This window comes from Vitis riparia, chromosome 1 (genome assembly GCF_004353265.1).
Source record: "Vitis riparia cultivar Riparia Gloire de Montpellier isolate 1030 chromosome 1, EGFV_Vit.rip_1.0, whole genome shotgun sequence".
Lineage (NCBI taxonomy): Eukaryota > Viridiplantae > Streptophyta > Magnoliopsida > Vitales > Vitaceae > Vitis > Vitis riparia.
In genome coordinates this window covers 20,106,660-20,132,383 of record NC_048431.1, presented here as the reverse complement: position 1 = coordinate 20,132,383, position 25,724 = coordinate 20,106,660, and the positions used below count along the sequence as shown (strand labels likewise).

The window sequence follows — 25,724 nt, the reverse complement described above, 5'->3', positions numbered from 1 at the left end:
AAGGTTTTATTTAGAATTAAGTAAAAAAACAAACACCACCTTAGTCATTAAATCAATTACTAACCATCTGAATTGAGGGTTAGATCTAAGAACCAGAAAGTTCTACAAGAATGCACCCCCCTCCCACTCCTTTTTTTTTTTCATTCAAGACTAAAGCAACTTAAACTATAGACCTCGATCAAGTTTAGGAAATGACATGGGATACTCAACTAGATACATTTTGCGGTATAATAAATAGCCAAATAGAAGAAAATGTATTATTTTCTAAAAAATAAATAAAAATAATATAATCTTTTTAAAAATTATAAAATTAGTTAAAATTGAATAATTAATTTTTTTTTATTTTCAATATATTTACATTTAAATATTATACATATTTTATTTAATAAATTTTAAAATATTAATACATTTATATTTATGCATGATTTAATTTAATAATATGAAAAATAAAGAATAAAAAATAAAAAAATTATTGATTTTTATTGTATATATATATATTTAATTTTTTATAATTATTTTTAATTTTAATAATATATAATTTATATATTTATCACATCACCAATTCAATTACAATTTAACTGTCAATCTTATTATTAAACTTATCGAACCAATTTTTAAAACATTGATTTCGCATCAACTCTGAACCTTATTCAGACAAAATCATAGGTAAAACTTTCATTTATTTTTTTCTTTTGTTTAGTATATAAAACTTAGGGCTAACAATTTTTTTTTTTTATTGAAGTTAGGGACAAGGATAAGGGTAGGATAAGATTGAAAGATAAAGGGCAAATTGGTTTTGCTTTCTATTGAGATTTATACTTTTACTAAAATAATTATTTCTTTTCAAATTTTAGTAAAGTAATTTCAGTGTTTCATCTTATATGTATTATAAAAGTGGCACAAATTATCAAAATTTTAACTGAGGTATCTATATTTCTTTTTGTTTTTTCCCATATACAATCCTTGTAATTTCATCAGCTATTAGGCATAGGCATTTAATTTGCCTGAAATAAAACATGAGAATTTTCCCTTTTCTCTTATCCTATGAGCACCTTTTCAATCCACATATTTGAAGATCAGCTCACAATACACACAAACACAACATCAATGTGCTTGGTGGTTCTCAAAATTCTCATGAATAGGGTTTCCCAAGAAAAAAAAGCATAAGCATTATAAGAATGACTTCCCAAAGAAATGGAAAGAGACACAGGCATTCCAACCCCATCTTAAAAACTCATCAACTCTATATTCATAAGAAAATATGAAACATTGATACAAAAATTAGTGTTCAATAGGCTTAATGAGACTTGAAATCACAATGGGGAATCCACCCAAGTCCTAGTCCAATTCCAATCCCAATGTAGATTCAAATTCAAACTTAGATCTAATCAGTAATATAGAATCAAATCTCTAGGGAAAAAGAAGGGGGATAAAATGGAGATCATGGTCCAATTAATTGATATCTCATATTGCTTAAGTGAGAATCTTGAGCAGTGTAAGCTTTTAGTCATAAGATTCTGGGAAGGAAAGTGCAGTAAAAAAATACTGGTTACACACCTTTACAATATGAGGTAGAAAACACAACAGAGACTGGTATCTAAACCCTGAACCTAAACAAGGATTTCTTTCAGTAGTTTGAGAACAATAGAATTGTGCATAACTTGCAATGGACTGGCCATTAAACTGCCAATGAAACCATATAAAAAGACAAGTCAGTAACATAGAGACTATCTGATAGACAAGCAGTGAGGGACAAGATCACAACTATATTAACTAAAGTCATCATCTTTGCTTTTGTAGGTTCATTGGGTTTGAAGCACAACTGAAGCCAGAACAAACGGCAAGCTTCTGCTAGAGAGCCCTGGGGATTAGAGACCACTCAAAAACATCTGCATGACAAAATGAACCACAAAATGCTACTCCAATATATTTCCAGCCCAGCCTTTAAAGATGCTCTTGCTTGACCCTATGACAGAACTTCCCATGAGTACTGTTGAACCGTTTCAGTATGCTAAGTAGCGATATTTTGCCATGCATTGTCCTCATTGGTAGTTAGAATGGAAATAAGGTTTTCATTTTAAGAAGAATATGACTATCCAAGACTGACTTGTACAAGCAGAGGGAAAAAAAATAGATTCCTAAAGAGGACCAGCAATATTTGAACATGATCGGTGCCATCACGAGTGGTAAAATCATAGTTTGAACTCAGTATGTTTTATCTAAAATAACAGTTTGACCAGTAGGAAGAATAAATTTGTAGCCAAATAATGGTAGCTTTGATTTGAAGCTTTTATAAGCATAACAAAGAATATGTCAGTTGGGTCAGTAGAAATATGATAAAAGCATAAATGGATCAAAAGGAATTGTGAGAAACTAGAAGTGGCACCAATTGAGGAGAAAGAAGAAGTGAAACTTTCTTATGATGGTTCAATCATGTGCTTCTACAAAGAAGGTCAACGAATGATGCAGTATGGAGGAGTGATTTGACTCAAGTTAGATGCTCTATCAGCCAAAATGAGGAGACATGATGACACACGGGGGAGGATATTGCTAATAGATAGAGCTGAATGACAGAGAAGGATTCATGCAGCAGACAAATAGCTGGATTAAGTTGACTTGTCTTCTAATGGAAGAGAACCCTCTGGACCACCTCATCCCCTGAATATGCGCCAGACACCTCCAAAATGTTGACATGACAGTTGCTTCTCTAAATCTTTCTTGAAACCTGTTACATGATTGTGTCAAGTATCTGTTAGTTCACATTTCAACTCTGTAATTAATACCTTATTGGCAAAAAATTGCATTCTACATGTTAGGAAAAGTAAAATAGGTAAAAATGATATTCATTTTCTTAGCTACTATATGTTGTGTCATCATACAAGACAAGGTTCAGCCAGTTTTTGAAGAAAAATAGAAAACTAAGATAGAAGAAAGCGAGGAAAATCATACTGGAAGGGCTGTAAAGAAATTAAGCTAGAACAGGTTTTCAATAGCATATTTGCATCATTTAATTGGCCACATGTTGGCTCAAATTTTTAAGGTAAAGCAAGAAAAGTTAACAGGCCGATTTCACTCCAAAATCCCTGACTTGCACACTAAGAAAGCCTACCAATCTGATCCTTTAAGTACAAGTTCAAAGATATTGCAAATTGGTTGACATCTTAACCAAGTCACAATGCTCAAACACTGAAATTGATACACCTTATTATGAAATTGAATCAAATATACAGCTTTGACTTTGACTGGATAAGGAATGTCAGAAGAGATAACTGTTAGAAGACTGGATTATTTGCATGCTACCAGTCCGCACAATAAGAACCAGAAGCCTATTATATTATCAAAGATTATGCAGAAACTTTGGTGCCAAAAGATTATGTGGCAAACGTGGGGGACTTCCACTTCACCTTTGAAGTAGAGAGGCGTTCAAGAGAATTGGAGAGAGCTGTGGGGGTTTCATAGCTGTTGATGAGGAGACAACTTTCTTTTCACAGTTGCAGTGGGCTCGTATCTTGGTGAGAACCTCTGGGAAGAATATGCCAGGTTCATTGCACGTAGTAGCCGGGAATTTTTGCTGGGCGGTTAGTCTGTGGTGGGAAACTCCCCCTTGGGTTTCTCAGGTAGTGTCGAGGTCCGCCTGGCATAAAGATGAGGGATGGGAGGTCAGGGATGAAGGTGGGGGTGATGCACACGCTGGTGTTAGCGTGCGGGATTTTCAAATTGGAAACCAGTCTTGGGGGTCAGATGAGCAGGTTGAGTGTGGCAGAAGGCATAGGGCTGCAGCGGGTGTAGGGGGCAGGCTGGCTAGTGCAGCTGATTTGGACTCAACCGTGAGTGGGCCTGGGCCTAGGACAGTAGGTTGAGAGGCTTACAAAGAAAGAGGCTATATGGACTTAAGTGGTGGAGTGGAATGGGCCAAAGGCCCAATTCCTGTCAGTCCAATGGAGGCGGGCCTGGGCGACAACTCATTAGGGCCTCTTGGGCCCACTTTTAATAAGGCCCTCACGAGCATATTGAGGAGACCTTCCTCTTCTAGGGCTCTCTCTGAGCCCATGGGGGGTGCTATGGGGCTAGAAATGGAGCTCCTAGCCGTTGAAGATGTCGTCACCGGGGAGTCGCTTCCTAGTCATCTGAAGTTCACTGACGAGGCTTTGTTGGAGGCATCCAGGTATCCCGCTGTTCCCAAAATCTCTTCTTTTTCTTTGGGGCTTCGGGGTTCTTCTTCTTCTACTCCTTTTTGGGGGCCCGACGAAGATTTAGTGGTGTCAAATGAGGTTTCGAGTGGAGCGGAAGGGTCAGCGGAAGGGGCGATGGGCCAGATTCCGCTGCGAGTGGTGCGGACTGAAGATGTTTTGGTACTCAGTGGCTGGAATGAGCCTCCTTGGGGTTCGATTGACAGTGTTAGTGCGAATGAGCTAGCACTTGTCCCGGTTGGGTCGGATTTTGCGAGTCCTTTAGAGGAAAGGATTGACTGTTTCTTGGAAGAGGGGGGGTGGGATGAAGGGTGGAGCTCAAGCTGTCTTGCGAAGTTCAGTTGATGCCTGGGTATGCCGACGGAAGGTTTTTAAAGAGGAAATTTTGTATCTCTTGAGGAGGATGAAGGGGAGAATTGATCAAAAGGGGCAGGACGAGGTGTCTAAGAAGATGAATTTAAAATCTTCAAAATCCAGTAGGGAACTCAAGTTGGAGTGGACAATAAGCTATAAAAAAACTAAAATGGGTACTAGTGTGGGTATTTTTGAAGGGATTTTTGGATCGGGGTGTAAATGAAAATAAGGATTTTATCGTGGAATGTTAGAGAGGCTAATGACAGAGATAAAAGAAAGATCATTAAGTCAGTCATAAAATCCCAAAGAGTGGACGTGGTTTGTTTACAGGAAACTAAATTAAAGAAATGACTACGAGGCTTGTTCGTATTCTAGGGGTGCAGCTAGAGGTATTCTGGTGTTTTGGGATAACACAATGGTGGAGTTGGTTGATTTGGAAGAAGGGGAATTCTCAATTTCGTGTCGGTTCAAAAATTGTGTGGACGGAATGGTGTGGGTGTTCACTGGTGTGTATGGGCCGGTATGCAACAGGGATAGAGAGGATTTCTGGGAGGAGCTTGGGTCAATAAAAGGTTTATGGAGTGACCCATGGTGTGTGGGAGGGGATTTCAATTTAATAAGATATCCAGAGGAGCGTAGTAGGGGAGGAGGGCTTACTGCTTCAATGAGAAGATTTTCAGAAGTGGTAGAGGATTTGGAGTTGAGGGATTTTCCTTTGAAGGGGGGTCCTTTTACCTGGAAAGACAGTTTGAATAACCAATCCCAGTCTAGGCTTAATCGGTTTTTAGTGACAGACAATTGGGATAGCCTTTTCAATGGGGCTATGCAGGGAGTTCTTCCCAGACCAGTCTCTGATCACTTCCCCGTTCTCTTAGAAGGAGGATGTTTGAAGAGGGGACCTTCCCCTTTCAGATTTGAGAATATGTGGTTGGAGGAGAAGGGTTTGAAAGACGAGATGAAGACATGGTGGGGGAGTTTAAATTTTACAGGGACCTCCAGCTTTATTTTAGATGCAAAATTGAGAGCCTTAAAAGATATTTTGAAGAAGTGGAATAAAGAAGTGTTTGGTCTCATTGAGACTAAAAAGGGAGAAGCTCTCAATTAGGTTGTGTATTGAGATGAAAAAGAGAAATGCTTAGCTTTAAATCTGGAAGAGTGTGAAGCAAGAAAAGAGGCTAGGGAGTCTTATAAGTCTTGGGTGTTCAGGGAAGAAATCTCCTAGAGACAAAAGTCTAGGGAATTGTGGCTAAAGGAGGGGGACAATAATACCAGATTTTTTCACAGAATTGCGAATGCTCACAGTAGAAGAAACTGGTTGTCCAAGTTGAAAGTGAATGGTTGTTGGCACTCGAAGGAGAATAATTTAAAAAAATAGTGTGGTGGTGGCGTTTCATAAGTTGTATTCAAAAAAAGAGGGGTGGCACCCTTGTATCAACGGGCTGTCTTTTATGGGGTTAGCAAGCAGTGAGGCTGAGGGACTGGAGATTCCTTTTTCGGAAGAAGAGGCGTTTGCAGCTCTCTCAAATCTAGGCAAGGACAAAGCCCCCGGACTAGATGGATTTACCATGACTTTTTGGTTTTTTTGTTAGGATGTGGTGAAGGTTGAGATTATGGGCTTTTTTAGAGAATTTCATGAGAGAGGCAGATTTGTAAAGTTTTTGAATGCTACTTTCCTGGTTTTAGTCCCAAAGAAGGGAGGTGCAAAAGATTTGAAAGATTTCAGGCCGATTAGCCTTGTGGGAAGCCTATACAAGTTGTTGGCCAAGGTGTTGGCAAATAGAATTAAGAAGGTTATGGAGAAAGTGATTTCTAAGTCCCAAAATGTCTTTGTGGAGGGTAGACAAATTTTAGATGCAGTTTTGATTGCAAATGAGGCTGTGGATTCAAGGTTGAAAAGCAATCAAGGGGGTGTATTGTGTAAGTTGGATATAGAGAAGGCTTATGATCATGTCAACTGGAAGTTCTTGTTGGCAATGCTTAAAAAAATGGGATTTGGGGAGAGATGGATAAAGTGGTGCATCTCTACTGTGAAATTTTTGGTTCTAATAAATGGCTCTCCTTCCGGTTTTTTCCAAAGTTCGAGGGGATTGAGACAAGGAGACCCCCTCTCCTCTTATCTGTTTGTGATAGCCATGGAGGTGTTTAGTTGTTTATTGAGAAGGGCTATTAGTGGGGGCTTTTTATCTAAGTGGAGGGTGAGAGGTCAGAGTGGTGAGAGGATTTTGAACTCGCACTTGTTATTTGCGGATGATACTTTGGTGTTTTGTGAGGAGTCTCATGACCAGTTGATGTATCTAAGCTGGTTTCTCATGTGGTTTGAGGCTTGCTCAGGGTTGAAAGTTAATTTGGAGAAGAGTTAGTTAATCCCGGTGGAGAAGGTGCATGATATAGAGGATTTGGCCTTGGAGTTGGGTTGTAAAGTGGGTGGTCTCCCTTCCTGTTATTTGGGTTTGCCTTTGGAGGCCCCCTTCAAATCAAAGGTGGTTTGGGATGGTATTGAAGAGCGGTTTCGAAAAAGGCTTGCAATGTGGAAGAGATGGTATATTTCAAAATGAGAAAGACTCACTCTAATCCGAAACACTCTCTCTAGCATGCCTATTTACTTCATGTCTCTCTTTTATTTGCCCAGAAAAGTAAAGTTGAGATTGGAGAAGATTCAGAGGGATTTATTGTGGGGTGGGGGAGCTCTTGTGCAGAGGTCACACCTTGTTAGGTGGAACCTGGTTTGCTCGGAAAAAAGGAAAGGTGGTTTGGGCGTGAGAAATTTAGCTTTGATGCATAAAGCTCTTTTAATAAGTGAAATTGGCGCTTTGCCATTGAAAGAGAGGCTTTTTGGAAGCAAGTCATCAGTCTCAAATATGGTGAAGAGGAGAGGGGATGGTGCACTCAGGCCGTAAGCGGGAGGTATGGTGTTGGGCTTTGGAAAGCAATTAGAAATGAGTGGTTGTGTCTGAATAGTAGATTAGCCTACCAAGTGGGTTGTGGAAGGAGAGTGAGATTCTGGAAGGACAAGTGGTGTGGAGATGAGCCTCTTTGTGAGTCATTCCCTTCTTTATTTGTCATCTCCTTGGCTAAAGATGCTTGGGTTTCAGATGTTTGGAGCCCAGACGGTGTTGGAGATGGTTGGACCCCTCTTTTCTCAAGGGCGTTTAATGATTGGGAGATTGAGATGGTGGAACATTTTACGCTTAAGATCCAAGCCTTTAGGGTGCAAAGGGAGGACAAGGAGAAAGTGGTGTGGACAGCATCTAAGAGTGGAGCTTTCTTAGTCAAGTCGCTTTATTCTATTTTGGAGCCCGGAGGTTCTCCTTTGCTCCCGTGTGGTGGTATTTGGAGGGCAAATGTGCCTCCTAAGGTAGCATTCTTTGCTTGGGGGGCTTCTTGGGGTAAAATCTTAACTTTGGAGCAACTCCAGAGGAGGGGGCACTCTTTGGTAAATAGGTGTTTTCTATGCCTTTTTTAATTAGAAACGGTGGATCACCTTTTACTTCATTGTGTAAAGACGCGGACCTTGTAGAATCTTCTTTTCTCCTTTTTTGGTGTGGCTTGGGTTCTCTCAAGTTCAATGAAGGAAACTCTCATTGGGTGGCATGGAGCGTTTGTGGGAAAAACCCATAAAAAGACTTGGCAAATGGCCCCCTTATGTATTTTTTGGTCAGGAAGGAAAGGAATTTGTTAGCTTTTGGGAATGAGGAGTTTTCGTTTCAAAGACTGAAATATTCTTTTGTATGTAATATTTGGTCTTAGGTTAGGATGTTTATAGTTTTGAGCCCTTCTTCTCTTGTTAGCTTTTTTGATTGGCTAGGCTCAAAGTAAGGAAAGGTGAAGTGTTTTGTTTCTTTCCTCCTCCCTTGGTTTTGAGCCTTTGGGCTGCTTTTGTATACTCCCTGTATACTTAGAGGGCACTGTTTTGGTGCTTCCTCTTTCCGTTTAATATAATTCCCTTTATCTATCAAAAAAAAAAACATTGCTAAAACAAGTCATTTTTTACAAGTAAAAACTATAAAACAAACACCAAATAGGGGACACATCCCCTCAATACACAAAATGCATACAAGGAATAGAAAAAGGAAAAATCAAGACTCCTTGTGCCTTGATACTCACCAAGAAGAACAACAATGAAACCAACAAAAAGAGCAACTCCAAGCAGAGGTTTTGAAATGTGATAATACTGGAGATGGTTCAGAGAACAACTGCTGGGTCTCCAAACAACCCAACCCACCCGAGCCACTTCCCAAACCACCTGCCCCGCTTCCCAAACCAATCGACCCACTTCCTAATAAACCCACAGCTTCGGTTTGATACATTACTGCCCTCGGTCAAAACATTGCCCCCTAAACACCCCTCCTCACTAGCCTTCACAGTCCCCACAGCCTGCAACCTTGCAGAACAAGCAGCAGCAAAAGCTGCACCATCCTTCAGAAGATCACCCGGAGGTGACACGTCCTGTACCCTACACTGTGCCTCCACCTGCACCAAACTTTCCTTTGACCTTCCACTGCAGGTTGCACGTGAACTTTCCTCGTCCTCTTCCCTAGCCACTGTAGTACCATTCACATGGATCCCAAGTGACAGCACCACCTGCACAAACCATGGTGAAAATTCCCACCACAAGAGAATAGAAAAACACCCTGACCCCACTACAACCTGGGCTGAACTAAGCAAACTTCTTCCATCCAACTTCACCAAGATTCTAGCCCATTGCAGCTCAGTCAAACAAGTTGTATCCTCATCCTCTGAAATAAAGCCTTCGCAGCCATCTCCGAATTTTTTGAACACCTCGCGGCTCCACAGATGAAGAGGGAGACCCACCACCCTAACCCAAGCCTCATTAGCATGAGATTCCTTCCAAAAACACCCTACTTCCGGATTCCACTTCTCCAAACACAAGAAATTCTCCTGAACCCTCCTTCTTCCTCGAGCAAGGACTCAACCTCCCACAATGTCTTGAACTCAAACAGCAGCAGCCCTCTACCTAACGCTGCAATTCTCAGTCTCCCCTTTGGTAACCATTGAAGATTCACCCACCTCCTAAGGAAATCTAGCTCTGTAGCAGGAGCCAAGGAATTACCCCACCAGCCCACCAAGCAACGATTCAGATGTTCCAACCTTCCCTGCGTCTCTCTTCCCCCCACTTCCAATTACACTGAATCACCTGTCCTTTCGGGTTTTGACTTTGCAGCCTCAAAAAACGACCCTGAGACCGCCCCCTTCTCCCTCTGTTGAGCTTCTGGGGTGATTGGAGGCTTAGCCCCTCCATATGGTTCCACTCCAAGACCTCTCAATTTCTCCGCCAGAGTGTTCCAACCCCCCAGCATTCCCTTCACTTCTGGAACAATAATGCAAAATCTTTTCAACTCTAAAGCTCGAACAGAGCAGAGAAGGAATCTTCCAGCCTCTTTTGAACATCGTTCCAGCTTATATTTCCTTCCCCTCTCCTCCCAGGCAAGGGCCCCCTTGCTATCCCCACTCTCCCTGCAGCAGTCCTTGAATCCACCCAACAAACAACGTAAGCTTGCATCTCCAAACTTGATCCAGGATGTGACCCCTCTGCATCTCTCTCAAATGCAACCTCTCAACTTTCCTCTCTCTACCTCAACCAAAAGCTCAAATGATTTAGCCTCCACAGCAAACTACTTCTACCACCCCTGGAAACCTCACTCATCCTCTCCCTTTTCTTTCTTCAGGTGCTATATTACATTTGGGCGAGCTTTAGACCCAAAACATTTTCTTCATAGGTTAAGCAACCATGATTTTTCGGTGGTAGGAACATCCCGAGTATAGAGCAACTATCTGTGCAAAGTCTTCCAACTCTTGTTCAGAAGCAAAGGATAACCCTTATGGTGTCTTATAAAATTAACAAAATACTAACAATTATTCAAAGTATTAAATATTATACCCCACATCATAAGAAACATCATATTCTAATTTTCAAAACATCCCAAAAAATATATATGTATACATATATTATTGAATAGACATCCTAGAGAAGTGTTTGGCGGCATCATCATAATCATCACTAAAATTAAAATTGTCAAAACTTCCATCAAGACTTAGATTGATAGCCCTCCATCTCATTATCATGCCCTTTAATATCCTCTAAATTGTTTCCCCCCACTCCCCCCTCTTCAAAATCAGGTTGTGAAGTAGTAGTCATTGAACCTCACTTTAATAAAATCTTTGCATTTACTAGGTAACCACTTGTTAGAAGTGAACATCAATCTCAAATTGTGTTTTTGCATGTGGAAACTTTGTAGGGTAAGAAAACATATTCCAAATCAAGTTACGCATGACTCAATTAATTCATGTTCAATGAAATGGCTCTTGTCAAAGTCCCTCTTCATTGTAGTTTCTCACTATCTTCTAAAATGAGATCTATGCACTAAGTTGTACAAGATGTCAAATGTGGTTGTTTTTTGCTTCTAAGAACTTCCCAATTTAAATTTTGAACCAAAAAACATAATAAATAAAAATGATAAATAATAAGTTATAATATAATGTTTAAATGACAATAAAAAAACCTAAAGAACTTGATTAAAAAAAAAAAACAAAAAAAAATCTTACCCGCTATTACATGATTAGGTCCATCATCAATTTTACTTGGACAATATTCTTCTCCTTAATGCGGTCCATTGAATGGGTTCATGTATAATCACGTGGGTGTGCTAAATATGATGAAAGAGTTCACTAAGCAAATGGAATTGGTTAGGCCAGACGTAACTCATTTTGCTACATGATTTCTTACCTTACAATGTATCCACATGCAAATGCGCAATTTGAGAATAATGTTCACTTTTTTACAAGTGGTTGGCTAGCAAATGGGCAAAGGAAGCAAAGGGAAAACATGTGTCAAAAATTGTTTTGATGCCTTCATTTTGGAACCACATTGTGTACATCCTTAAGGTGGTGAGTCTTCTTGTTAATGTTCTTTGATTTGCTGACAATGAAAGAAAACCAACTATGGGGTACATGTATGAAGCTACAGATGGAATAGGAGTATAAAGAGACCTTCTCTATCATTGACAAAAGATAGGAATGTCAACTCCACCATCCTTTTCATGCAACAGGTCACTTCTTAAACGTGGAATTTTTCTACGACAACCCTTGTGTGGGAGGATGAAGAAGTAACATTGGGATTATATCATGCATGAATAGATTAGTTTCCAACATTAATTTGCAAGATAAGATCATTCACGAATTGACAACTTATAAGAATGAGAAGGGCCTCTTCGGTATTCCAATAGCCATTAGATTGACAAAGACAATAGCTTCAAGTATAAAGTACTTTACGAAAGTTTATATTTCTAAATTAGACATTAGATGACTTAGTTTTGCCTACTATTACTCAAATGTTACTTGCTAGCTTACTAATTTTTTGTTTACATTTGAAATATTATAGTTGAATGATGAAAACCCTATGGAAAAACAGTCCCAAATTTGAAAGAACTAGCCACAAAGATTCTAAGCTTGACTTGTAGTGCATCGGGTTTTGAACGTGATTAGAGTGTGTTTGAGCATATTGACTATATAATGTGTAAAATAATAATTTTTTTTGATAGGTATAATATTATAAATTTTATAAGTCAATTTTTTTTTTTATCAGAAAATTTTATTAGTTAAGTTGTCATATAATTTGCAATAATAGGAGATGTAAGATGGATTTCATGGTTAGGTGGGCTTCTTAAATCTCAAATTGGACAGTAAAAAATAGGTAAAGACAAACCATGGAGAGAAGGTAGGAGTTGGTTTGTAGTGGAATCAAAGGTTTTTGAAATTTTAGTTAAGGATGTTAATAGGAGGCTGAAAGGTAAAATTCTGGAGGGGTAGAGGATTTTCCTCCTACATAGGTTTGGAGAGATGAGGTTGACCTGTTTGTTGAGAGGGGTGGAGGCTTGTTGTAGAGATGAAGATCGGAAGAAGTCTTTCAAGGCTTAGGATGAAGAAGGGAGGGTTTTCAGGCTGGTACGCAGTTCCAATGGAGCAGGGAGATTCATTCTTTGTTTTATTAGCTTTGTAGAAGCTAAGAGATATACCCTGATTTCCCTGAAGGTAAGGGTCTTCCTAAGGGGTGGCCCATTCTTACTAAGAAGCTTCAAAAAGTTAGTGTGGTATCCTCTACAAGGACAAGGATTCTCTTTCCCCCCAGTTGCCAAGAGGCCTATGAAGGCATGCAACAATTTAGTTTTGTCGGAGAAATGGTCTTTTATAGACATGGTAAAGAAAGCTCATGGTAGAGGTGACAATTCATGCTGGTGGGTCATGTAAAAGCCAAGCATTCTACTAAATAGGTCAACCTAAACATGGCAAGAATAATAATCAAGTTAAAAACATAAACTCACATACAACATCATTATTAAATAAGTAACCAGTCATGTAACCCATTTAACTCATTTAATAATCAGGTTGAGCTACTACTTGAATAAATCTATATAATTAATGTCCTAATCAAATATATTTATGATTTTTTTATATATATAAATGAGCACAAAATATATTAAAAAATGGCGGAAAGCCACAAAGCATACAAGGAGTATACAAAGCAACCAAAAAGCAAAAAACGCATAAACAAAACAACCTCACCAGCCCTTAAGGAGCCGCTAACCACTCCAAGAAGCCTAAAAGCGAAGAGGACTCCTCTCGCATATACACCCTAGTCCAACTCCACAAATTACATACAAAAGAATTCTTGAGTGTCTGAATAGCTAAAGAACCCCCTCTAAAAGCTAACCTATTTCTTTCCTTCCAAATCGTCCAAAAAATACACAACGAGATGGAATTCCAAATCTTTTTCCTCTTTTTCCCCACAAAAAGGCCCCTCCAACAAAATAACACCTCTTTGACTGTCTCTGGGAACACCCATTGAGCCCCAAACAAGGCAAAGACGATCTCCCAGAGGACCCTGACCACTGTACATTGTAAAAAAATGTGATTTACATTTTCCTCTTCACAGCCACACAAATAACAATGATTAGAGAGCTGCCACCTTCGTTTTTGAAGCCTATCCAACGTGAGGATTTTTTCTCAAGTAGCCTCCCACGCAAAGAAAGCAACTTTGATTGAAACCTTATCCACCCAAATGCTCTTTTTCAGAAAGACGAGGGGATTGGGGGCAGCCAGCAAATTATAAGCATCCCGAATCTGAAAAATATCAAGACCCCCTCCTTTCCATAACACTAAGTCCTCTTCTGAAGAAATCATGAAGTCCCTTAGCAAAAGAAGCAGCTCTTCTATTACATCCAACTCCCAATCATTAGAATCTCTAGACAATCTGAGATTCCACCCTCCTTGACCAAGGCTTGAATCCCACACTTCATTGACCGTTGCATTTCTAAAGACCGCCATGGCATAAAGCTGGGGAAAATTTTGGGACAGCACTGCGTTCCTGCACCAATGGTCAATCCAGAACTTGACCTTAGTTCCCTTCCCCACCTTGAACTCAATGTTATCCCAACACCAACTTGCCTCCTTCAGGATCTCCTTCCAAACCCCCACTCCAAAAATACCACGAGCTTCATTAGTTCTCCAACCACATCTCTCTTGGCCATACTTCACCCCGATCACCTTCTTCCAAAATAAATCTTTTTCAAAGGCAAATCTCCATATCCACTTACCCAGCAAAGCCTTATTCAATAAAACAATCTTCCGAATGCCAAGACCCCCCTTCTCCTTTTGAGTGCACACCACCTCTCAATTGATTAAGTGGATTTTCCTTTCCAGGCTTCCCCCTCCCCAAAGAAAATCTCTTTGTAATTTTTCAAGCCTTTTTACCACTAACTTGGGCATTCAAAAAAGGAACAATTGGTAGATGGGAATACTGGCCAATGTACTTTTAATGAGGGTAATTCTCCCGCCCTTAGACAAGTAATGCTTTTTCCAAAGAGCTAATCTTCTCCTCATTCTTTCTTCCACCCCATCCCTCATAGACAAGGCCTTGTGATGGGCTCCAAGGGACAGCCCCAAATACTTAACAGGAAAATCCCCCACTCTGCACCCTAACTCCACAACCATATCCTCAATATCTTCAACCTCCCCAACAGGAATTAATTCACTCTTAGCCAGATTAATCCTAAGACCAGAAGCCGCCTCAAATCACGCCAAAATCCAGCCAAGATGAGTTAGATGCTCCTTCCTTGCTTCGCAGAAGATGATTGTGTCATCAGCAAAGAGCAAGTGGGACACATTCATCTCCATCCCCCCTCTCCCTCGAAGTCTGCAACCAGAAATGAAGCCCCCATCAACAGCCCTTCTTATAAGTGCACTCAGCACTTCCATACCCAAAACAAAAAGGTAAGGAGAAATGGGATCTCCTTGACGCAGCCCCTTTGAACTGGAAAAGAAGCCTGTTGACACCCCGTTGACAAGAACAGAAAATTTTGCAGTTGAGATGCACCACCAAATTCACTCCATCCAATGAGACCCAAAGCCCATCTTGTGCAAAACCTTCACGAGGAAGTTCCAATTAATACTATCATAGGTTTTTTCAATATCCAGTTTGCAAACCAGCCCTTTCTCTTTCCGCTTCTGCCAATAATCAACCACCTCATTAGCTATGAGAGAGGCGTCCAGAATCTTCTTTTTCTGGTGTGGCTTCCATTGTATTTCTGGTGTCAGGTGTTCAAAAAGATAGGGGATTACTGTGGTCGTTCTGTTGTAGTGGACAAAGATACCACTCTTCACCATCACTTGCAATGGGCTTTATGGTGAAATCAGACAGGAGAAAGACACCTGGATCATTTGCAGGTGGTGGTGGGCCTGTCTTGCTATGCAATCCAGCTGTTGCGGGAGGTCCCACCATGACTATCACAAGTGCTTCCAAGGAGTGGGAGCAATGGGCTGGGGGGTGAAGGTGAGGTTGTTTCATGTGCTAAAGAGAGAGTGGAGAATCAGTTCCTGTCATCCTGAAAGGACGCAATAGTCATTTCACTGTTCGCTTTGAAAAGAAAGGGAAAAGGAGTGGAGGCCTCTTCTGCTACCCCTGAAAAGGCCTCTGCTACAGCATGATGATGGTAGTAAAAGCTACTGTTCTAACTGTGACCTAGATGGTTTATTAGACAAACAGGCAAACATCTTGAAGAATGAAACATGCAAAGTAAAATGTGCTAACTGACTATAAGAGTTTTTAATTTTGTACAGAAAAGAATTGGAGTTAACTGCCCGAGCTATCTATATATTAATAATAAGGTCAGTTTTCTGATCATTGTGAATAAACAGTAGTCATGAATTCACCCTACTGTAAAACACCTCTGGAGCAAAACTTACTCATATAAGCAGCCATGGTGTGATCCATCTGACTTGAATTTGTTTAACCATAATAAGAATTTCATCCACCATCTCCACATGAAGATAAATTTGGACAAACCATAAATGGTAACTAAGCAAAGGTTTTTTTTCCCTCTAAACTGTGTTGTACAGTTTCACTTGGCTGATTTCATGCTAACGTGAACCTGAGTCAACATCTTTCTTCCAACTTAGGATCCAACTGGCTGCCAGAAAAATTATACAATTGTAAGATCATGAAAAACACAGCTAGAAATATAAAAAATAGGAACATTTTGAGGAACTAACAATGATCAATGCTAGTTTATCTGATCATAAAAATTAAAGTGGACCCCAGTCATAAAAAATCATATGACATGCAATATGTAGCTATAGTGTATAGCAGATACTCAAACATATACAATACACAAAGCATGTGGATAATTTTTATTTTCAATAAAAATAAGTTTTATAAAAATTCTTAAAGACTTTACAGTTTTTTAAAAAATAAAAATAAAAAAGATAACCAGGGCTTTCTCTATGCCTTCTTTCTTGTGTTTAAGTTTTTTAGGATAATTTTTATTTTTCCCCTCTTCCATGTATATAAAAATTCTTTGCTCTAAACAGCCCCAAATTCGATATTAGGATAATTGCTAAACTTTTGAAGAACTTGATCTATTTTATGTTAGATTTCATTATGATCTCAATCTCAACCAAGATATTAAAGTAAAATCGGGTTGCATAGGACCGTTAAGAGAATGTGCTTAACTATTCAAGAGAGGATTAAGATAGATCTGAAAAGCATAGAAATATCCAAAAGTTGACAGTGTCATTGGCCTATATATGAGTGTATGACCCCTATCACAAGAAACAAGAAGCAACAAGGTACAACTTTTTTTTTTTTTTGATAAGTAAGCCAGAATTGTATTAAACCAACGGCAAAAAGCCACACTGCATACGGGGGTATACAAGGCAGCTAAGGCCTCACAAGCAAAAAAGAGAGCCAAAAAAGCCTCACCACCCCTTAAGTGGATGCTAACCACTCCAAAAAGCCTATAAGGGAGAGAGACTCCTCTCCAATATACAATCTAGCCCAGCTCCATAAGTTACAAACAAAAAAATTCTTGAGTTTCTGAATATCTAACACACCCCCCTTAAAAGTTAATTTATTCCTCTCCTTCCAAACCGTCCAAAAAATACACAACGGGATGGATTTCCATATCTTTTTCCTTTTCTTCCCCACAAGGTACAACTTATAAACTAAGAATTCATAAATTGCATAAATTTTAATTTTTTCTCAAATAAAAAAGAATATATGTATTAAAAATGAACAAGAAGTATATGAGAAAAATGATGAATCCACACCAAATTTACAAAACCTAATAAAAAATGTATAGTTAAACTCCTCCAATATACTAAGGAGACCTTTACATCAGTATAATATTATATGAGGATATACATATAGAGCATCTCATCACTCCATGAGGGTTAACATTTCCTTCCAATATAAACCTAATCGATCCTCCTCTCCCTACTATCCAAACCCTCTTGATCTACACACCAAATACTAGTCAAGCTGAACAACATTGAGAAGAGTGCCTCCTTAAATGTTATGGTGCAAGAGGCCTAGAAAGAGAAACAGAAATGAATTCCTATATTGTCTCTGAATTCCTCCATTTGCCCTAAAAAATCATAGCATTTCTTTCTCACCACACAATCCAAATCAATATGAGACAAGCAGTTTGCCAAAGGACCTTGCCTCCACTATTGCTTCTCAAGCCCCTATATGAGATGGTCATCTAGGAGGAACCCAATTAAATAGCTAGTCTATATAGTTTGTCATTTCACAAAATGCAATAGTTAGCACTAAGGGCTATGTAAGATCTCAATCGTTGTTTGCCTTCTTGTGTGCCACTAGCCAAACAAAAGTCTTGACCTTAGATGGAACTTTAGATTTCTATAAAAATTTAGTTGGATAGAAAACAACTAAATCCGATAGATTGGAAGAGAATAAAAGGAAGGACTCTACCGTAAGTAAGCCAAAAGAATATAGCAACCAAGCCCTCACATCCGAGATGGATGGAGACAAGTACACACAAGTGAAAGAGAACATGAGTATTTCAAGGTTCTTTATCTCCAAGTAAGTGAAATTATGACATAAATTAAGGTTCTAAGAAAAATGGGAAGAGATGTCGAAGGATATATGAATAGAAAGATTTGTAATTGTGACAACTGACAACTTTAAAAAGACTTGAAAATTATGAATATAAATGTTGATCCCCCTACCATAAATCCTCCTATAAACAGACTCTTACCTCATCACTCACCACAAAGCAAATGTGTTTGGAAAAATTTTGAAAAACTTGTGCAATGGTTTCATAAGAAAAGTTCCTTGGGAAATATGAATGGTTTCATAAATGACACTTTGGACATGCCCTGATAAAACTTTAGCTATGATCTTATACAAACTATTGATCATGCTGATAGATTTGAAATCTAAAATTTTGTTAGTCTGACTCTCTTTTTCAATACAAGCGTATTACAAATTTGTATTCTACACTATTGTGTCATTTGAACTTGAATATATCATATGATAGCACAATATGATAGGAGAGCCATGACAATGGTTGAAAAGAGCTTAGCACACATCTTATCACACGCATTCTTAGAAACACAACTGACTCAAGCAACAAGAAATGAATACACTAGTTTATGCAAAGTTCAACATCAACTTGGATTTACATCAACTTAAAGGACAAGATAAGGGTGATAAAGATGATCAAATTCGTCCATTAAATATGGAATTCAATGACAAATGGATTAGTAAAAAAGAACTCATGCCTATTCAAAGATACCTTACAAAGAGGCATCCATATATGTTTTCAAAAAGAATGTACTATAAAAGGAAAGCAAGATACAATTTACATTATATCTAATTGTTCATATTTTAAAATATTTTTTAGATCCGTTACTTGATAACTTTATATATTCACAACATAAATTCTTAATGTTTTTTTTTATCAACTCTCTATATTCTGCCTTCAAGATGGTAAGTTCAATTCCTTTTCCAATGGGTATAGTTTGGAATTCCTAGGTCCCATCTATAGTAAGTTTTTTTAAAATTTTATTTTTTATTATTTATTCATTTATTTATTTTTACTTGGAAAGACAACTTGGGATTGGAGTTGACTTTAGATTAACTTTAAAGCAAAGGGTAGTTGTCGATAAATAGATGCTTTTTCACATCCGCCTTCACTACGCCAATACAAGGGTTTTATGGTGCAAATTAGGTGCTATCTTCCACAGTCAAAAAGAGTCTTTTAGGTTAGTATTCTCTTTTGTAGACATAAGAAGGTTTGGAGAACTGTCAATTGTGCATTTTCTGAACAATACAAAAGGAAAGGAATCAAAGATCATCTGAAAATAAGGAGCGATTTGACTAAATATTGAAAAGCACTTTCCTTAGTAATCTTTTCTTGTGGGTTAAGTTATGGATAGAAGAAGGTTCAATGCCTTTAATTGATTTTGTAGATTGGTTGGGTTCTCACTAAAGGAGGGAGTAGTTTTTTGTGTACTTTCTTTTTTGGTTATACCTTTTGGTGCCCCTTGCACAAGTCATTGTTACTTTGGCCTTTGTTTATAAAATCATTTTATTTTCCCATAAAAAATAATATAATTCTTAATGTTTCTAAATTCTAACAAAGTAATTCTTCTTCTAAGACCAAGGAACTTAAATGTCAAATATTAGGCCAGTAGGAGGGAAAAGGCATATTAGAAGGAAGGAGAAGTTGAAATGATTGAAATTGAACACAATGGAGAGAAAGATCATGTAAATTATCATATGCACATGGAAAACAATGAGGACAATTTGAACATTGAACTTGAGGATGACAATGAATGAAGAATGAAGATTCTTACTTAGTAAGTCCATGGTCTAGAGTCCGTATATGCACATAGTTCAATAAATAATTATGGTTGTACATGTCATAGTTTTCCCATGAGTATCTTGGATAAGGACTAGATTGAACTTAAAACTGTTGGTATAATAGTACGTATTAGTTGCATATTTGGAAATTAACACTTCAAGTTAAACACAGGAAAGTTATTTGAGGATGTTATGATGAATCCATGCATTAAAGTGTCATAGTTTTGTTAACTTGATTTCATTATCCTACATGTTTAATCTTTATGTATAACATTGAACAATGAATATATATGACTCTTTTACTCTTGCACTTTTAATGAAGTTGGTTATATATTACATTATCATTCATTTATGTAATGTATGTTCACACATATAAATGTATGTATGTATTTTATTTAAGTGTGTGATATGCGGATGGGTGTGTGTTCAGTTAAGTTTGTGCTATGTGGATTTGTGTTTGTGTATTTTTGTATTATATATTTCCTCTTATCAGCTTTTATTTGTAACTATTTTTTTTTATCTATTTTCCCAATAAGAAAAAGAAACTCAACATATGACAGGAGAAAAAGGAAAAGTACATGATGTGAGATATGAGTTGTCAACAATAAAACTTAGCAATATTTAAAGCTTCCCATTTTCTATTTGCAGATTTTGAAGAACTCAATGCCCGTATTACTGACCTTGTAAGAAGTTGAATAGGTTTGTGTGGCAGAGATATAAAATTCCATCTATTGATAGTGACATGAATGCTCAGGAGTAAGAACTTGCTCTAGCAGATTTTGCATTATGAGATCGCTAAGGATTTTTAACAAGTGTCCATAGGTATCCAAGGACAGCTCATATCAGCAAATCATCATCAACAATATGCTAGCAACAAGTCTTTCACATCCATCCAGTATTTTTGTATTTCATGAACCCTGTTTCTTCTCAATGAAAATAAAATGAATCATTTTCATCTCGCTAGTTGAAAATTTCAACACAGAACCAACAAATTGAGATGTGCAAGCACTTATACATCTTAAGTTTGCACACTAGGAACAGCATGATCACTAAGACCAGTAATCATACCCCTCTTTGCCATTTCATTCTGCAGTTCTAGAGCTTCATCCACTTTCCCTAGTGCATAATACTTCTTTATCAAACACATATAAACAACCTCATCAGGAAGCACACCCTTTCCAATCATCTCATCAAGCAAATTCCTTGCTTTTTGCACTTGACCACTGTGAGACAGTCCCCAAATCAGGGCAGTGTAAGAATGCAGATCAAGCTCCATTCCAATTTCAATCATCCTGTCTCGCAAATTCAAGGCTTCCTGAAGATTGCCATGCTTCATGTTCCCATCAATCAAAGCAGTGTAAGCGATTTTATCTGGCATCATACCTTTGTCCAGCATTTCTTCAAACAGCTTCTTGGCCACTTCAAAGCAATTATTTTTACACAAGCCATCAACTAAAGCAGTATAAACTGCAACATTGGGTTGCAAACCAATTTCTGACATCCTACCAAAATGGTGCATTGCTTCCTGCACTAATCCTGATTTGCACAAGCCATCAATTAATGCACAATAAGTCACTTCTGTGGGGATTAAACCCAAGTCCAGCATTTCTTCTAACAGAGTGAGTGCTTCAGTGGCTTGACCTGCCTTGAAATAGGCATCCATAAGAGTTGTATAAATGACAGCATTTGTATTTATACCACTTTCCTTAATTTCGCCAATTAAAAGCTTTGCTTCCTCAAGTCTGCTTTCATTGCAAAGGCCCCACAAAATCGTTCCATAGAGCAACAAGTCTGGTTTGACACATTTTTCTTTCATTTCTTTTAAAATATCCTTGGCATACTCCATTTTTTTAGCTTTAATAAAGCCATGAACAAGGGCAGTATAGGTTTCCTGGTTAGGGGTCACCCCAGCTTTCAGCATTGCCCTAAACACTTCCTCTGCTTCCTTCATCCTCCCTTCTTCACAAAGACCATCCAACAATGCCGTATAAGTAACAACATTCAACTTAATTCCTGCCTGCAATATCTCCTCAACCAGCTTCAAAGCTTCAGCCAAGTTACCTGCTTTACAATTCGCATCAATCAAAGACGTATATGTGAATTCATTAGGAGTGAGTGCAACTCGCCTCATGTCAACAAAAAACTTTATTGCCTCTTGCAACATCCCTTCCTTGCAAAAAGCATCAATAAATGTGCTATATGTTACAACATTTGGTTTCAACCCATTTGCCTTCATCTCATGGAGAAACTCAAAGGCCTTTGGCATCCTTTCAAATTTACAAAAACAGTTTATTAAAGCATTATATGTTATAACATCAGGATCACATGCTGCATCCTTCATTTGTTCAAATATACATATACACTCATCCAATAGCCCCAACTTTCCATGCCCATCAATAAGAGAATTGTAAGTTACAATATCCGGCATGAAACCTGCCTCTTTCATCTGTGTAAACAAGCTTCTCGCCATTTCCAAATCCCCTTCTTTGCACAAATAGTCTATCATTATATTATAAGTAAAGACCGACCGTTTGATCCCCGCTGCACCCATATCTTTAAAAAACTTCCTAGACAAATCCCCTCTCCCCACCTTTGAAAGCCTATGTAAAAGAGCATTGCAAGACCTAGGCTTCGGAAACACCCTAAACTTCCTCATCTTCAAAAAACACTCACTCGCTTCTTCAAGCATCCCCAACTCAATCAAAGCACTAAACAAAGCATCAAAAACGCCAAAACCCGGAACACAAACATTCCTCGTGGCCCACAACAAATCAAACACATCCCAACTGGGCAAAACCCGCCTCAAACAAATCAATTCTTTCAAGACCGCAGTGGCATCGGAGTAAAGTCTAGCACAAAACAATATGTGAACTAGAATACAGTAGGCCTCCGAAGTATGCTGAAACCCAATCCTACCCTTGGCCCATTCGAAAAACCTCAATGCCAGCCTCGCGTCCTGGCTCAATTCCACCAAAACCCTAGAAGCCCAAATCGGCGCCAAAGCCGAATCAAACAAACTCACAATCCGAAAATCGTCCCAGCGTTGTTCCCGAACGATTTCTCGGACAGAATCCTTGTTAAAACAGTCAAAATTGTGAAAATGCCGGTTGCTAACAAAGGGAAAGCGAATCAAGCAGATGAAACAGCTCAACCAAATGAAAGGAGAAACTAGAGATGGAGATGAAGAACAAGTGTTGGAGATGTGATTAGGGTTATGGGAGAAGGCGGTGAGACGATGAGAGGTTCTGCGTCCGATGCCGAAGAGACTGCGCAAGAAAATTAACATCTTTTAAGAGGAAAGAAAAGGCTGCGATGAGCTAGGGTTAGCTCCATGATTTGTGTTTGAAACTAGAGGAAAAGGAAGGGTGACTGATCATGGTTTGGTTTCCAGCAAAACAAATGGTTTTTTTTGCCTTTTTAGTCAGTCTTTTTTGTTGGGTTAGGGTTTATGGGGAGCGAGGGGTTTTAGTTTTAGGACGCAATTCTTGTTTTGTTTCACTCCAAGGTTTTGCGAGTATGAATTACTTGTTAAAGAATCGCACGTGAAGTGTCAAAGCAATAATTTATATTTATCACCTCCAAATATTAAATAAGATTATTTGATTAAAATGTACGAAATAATTTTGATATTATAAAAGTAATTTAATCTACTTTTAAGGTAAATAGTATGTAAATAGTCTTAAAAAAAACCTTAATATTTATTATTTAATGACTTAAATTAAATTTAATTAAATTATCAATTTAAATTTTTTTTTTGTTTTAAATATTAAAATTATTTGATAAATTTAATTTATTTTTTTAAATCACCAAATTAATACACTTACCTCGTTAATTTTAGCTAATATCTATTTTTATTTTTTTTAACTCATGTTTATTTTCCTTAATTTTAAGCAATGACTTTATTTATAAAAACATCTATATTTAAAGTATTATAAATATATAAGATAATCATAAAATATTTATTATAAAAAAAATTACTGATATGAAATCATAATTTTAAAATATACTCTCTCTGGTGTGAGCAAATGAGATAAAAGGGTTTTAAGATTAAAAATAAGTTAATTACTTTGACTTAATATGTTAAAGTTATTTTAACTTTAAGTTGTATTATTAACCGGGATTTGGTAAAACTTATTATTTATTACTCAATAACTTAAGTTGACTTTAAGTTAAATTGTTATTAAATTATTAACTTAAAATTTATTACTTATTTTTTACTTTAACTATTAAAGTTGTTTGGTAAAATTAATTTAAAATTTATATGAAACTATTAAATTGACATATTTATCCTCATTAATTATAATTAATATTATCATCATTAATTTTAATTAATATTTATTTTTATTAATCATAATTAATAAATTTGTTTATTAATCATCCATGTTTAAAGTATTGTAAATATATAAGATAATCTTAAAATATATTTACTATAAAAATGAGTCATGGATATGGAGTCGTGATGATTAAATATACTTTCATAAGATATAGATAAATAAAATAAAAAAGATTTAAAATTAAAAATAAATTAACTATTTTTATTTAATACTTGAAGTTATTTTTAACTTTAAGTTATAATATCAAGTTATTTTATCATACTTAATGTACTTAATAACTTAAATTAAGTTATTAAGTTAATATACCAAACGCCCTAACTTATTACTTATTTTTTTACTTTAACTATTAAAATTATTCGATAAAATTAACTTAAAACTTATTTTAAGTTATTGAAATGACATATTCACCCTCATTAGTTCTAGTTAATTATTATCATTATTAATTTTAATTTATATTTATTTTCATTAATCTTAAGTAATAAATTTATTTATTAAACATTTATATTTAAAGTATAGTGAACATAAAAGGCAACCTTAAAAGATTTACAATTAAAAAAAACTTGAAATTAAGAATAAATTAACTATTTTGACTTAATATAAGTCATTTTTAACTTTAAGTTATAATATTAAATTATTTTATTAAACATGTTTAATCTACTTAATAACTTAAATTAAATCATTAAATTATATTAAGTCATTAAGTTGATTTACCAAACATCCTCTTAATATTATAAAATTGGTCTTCAAAGAAAAGAGTTGCAAAAATGGATGTCAAAGATCGTGGTTGGTTATGGAGATTGAGATCGCTGGACAATTATGTTTGGAGGGTCATCGAAGATGATAGTTGTAACTACAACAATTTTGGGCCTAAATAGAGATTGGTGGTGGTTTCTTCCTCTTGAGTGGTTGTAATAGCTTGCCTTCATTCCCCCAAAAAAAAAAAATTGTTTCTTATCTACAAGTGAAAGAAAACAAAGAGAAGTTGGAGTTGAGGGGAAAATACGGAGGACATTTACGCTTAAAAGAAATGTGTTTTCAAGTTAAAACATTGAAAAAATTATTTTTATAATATAAGATTTATTTTATCTCTTTTAATCAAATTACTCATATTAAAATTCATTAAAAACTCCTCTATAAAAATAAATAAAAAATACAAAAAGTGTTATACAAGAATGGTAGAGAGAACTTTCTCTTCTTGAAGAATGTCTCACATAAGAAAACTAACTTTTTCTTTCTTTCTTGAAGAAAGTATGGGGACACCTTTTATAGGGTTACAAAATGGCTTCCACTACTCACCTTCAAAGTTGAGTAAATGGAAGTGCATAAAGCAAATTCAATGAAGTGGTGATTTACCCCTTCGATTGTCATATCATTTGTAACACTCTTGAGAATATGTCTCATTAAAACATTACTAGTAAAAAACCTATGATAATATTTGTTTAAAAGACAAAATCTTGGATAACATATCATATTCACAAGCAATAATTTATCCTATCTATTATCTAGCCTATATCACTTTACATAAGATATGATAATCTTAAATTATATACATATTCATAAATTTATTCTTTTGGCATAGTTTCTTCATTTTTAAATTCTTTTACATTATTTGTTTTTAAAAAAATTAAAATTACAGTCTAAAAAATAAAAAAATATTAATATATG

At 36.7% G+C, this 25,724-nt stretch overlaps 1 protein-coding gene across 3 annotated transcripts; it reads right to left on the bottom strand.

The window, feature by feature from the left end:
* Nucleotides 1-1,246: 1,246 nt before the first annotated feature.
* Nucleotides 1,247-23,188, bottom strand: LOC117913310 (putative pentatricopeptide repeat-containing protein At2g02150). Of its 3 annotated transcripts, none has more exons than XM_034828257.1 (3): nt 20,406-23,188; nt 15,804-16,027; nt 1,247-2,725 (listed from the first exon to the last, which is right to left on the bottom strand). In XM_034828257.1, the coding sequence occupies exon 1, from the start codon at nt 23,009-23,011 to the stop codon at nt 20,744-20,746; it is 2,268 nt and encodes a 755-aa protein (XP_034684148.1). In that variant the 5' UTR covers nt 23,012-23,188; the 3' UTR covers nt 1,247-2,725; nt 15,804-16,027; nt 20,406-20,743. The 3 variants fall into 3 exon arrangements, with proteins under 3 accessions (XP_034684148.1, XP_034684152.1, XP_034684159.1); XM_034828261.1 differs by having other exon boundaries at nt 15,804-16,023; XM_034828268.1 differs by lacking the exon at nt 1,247-2,725 and adding an exon at nt 13,339-15,442.
* Nucleotides 23,189-25,724: the final 2,536 nt, after the last annotated feature.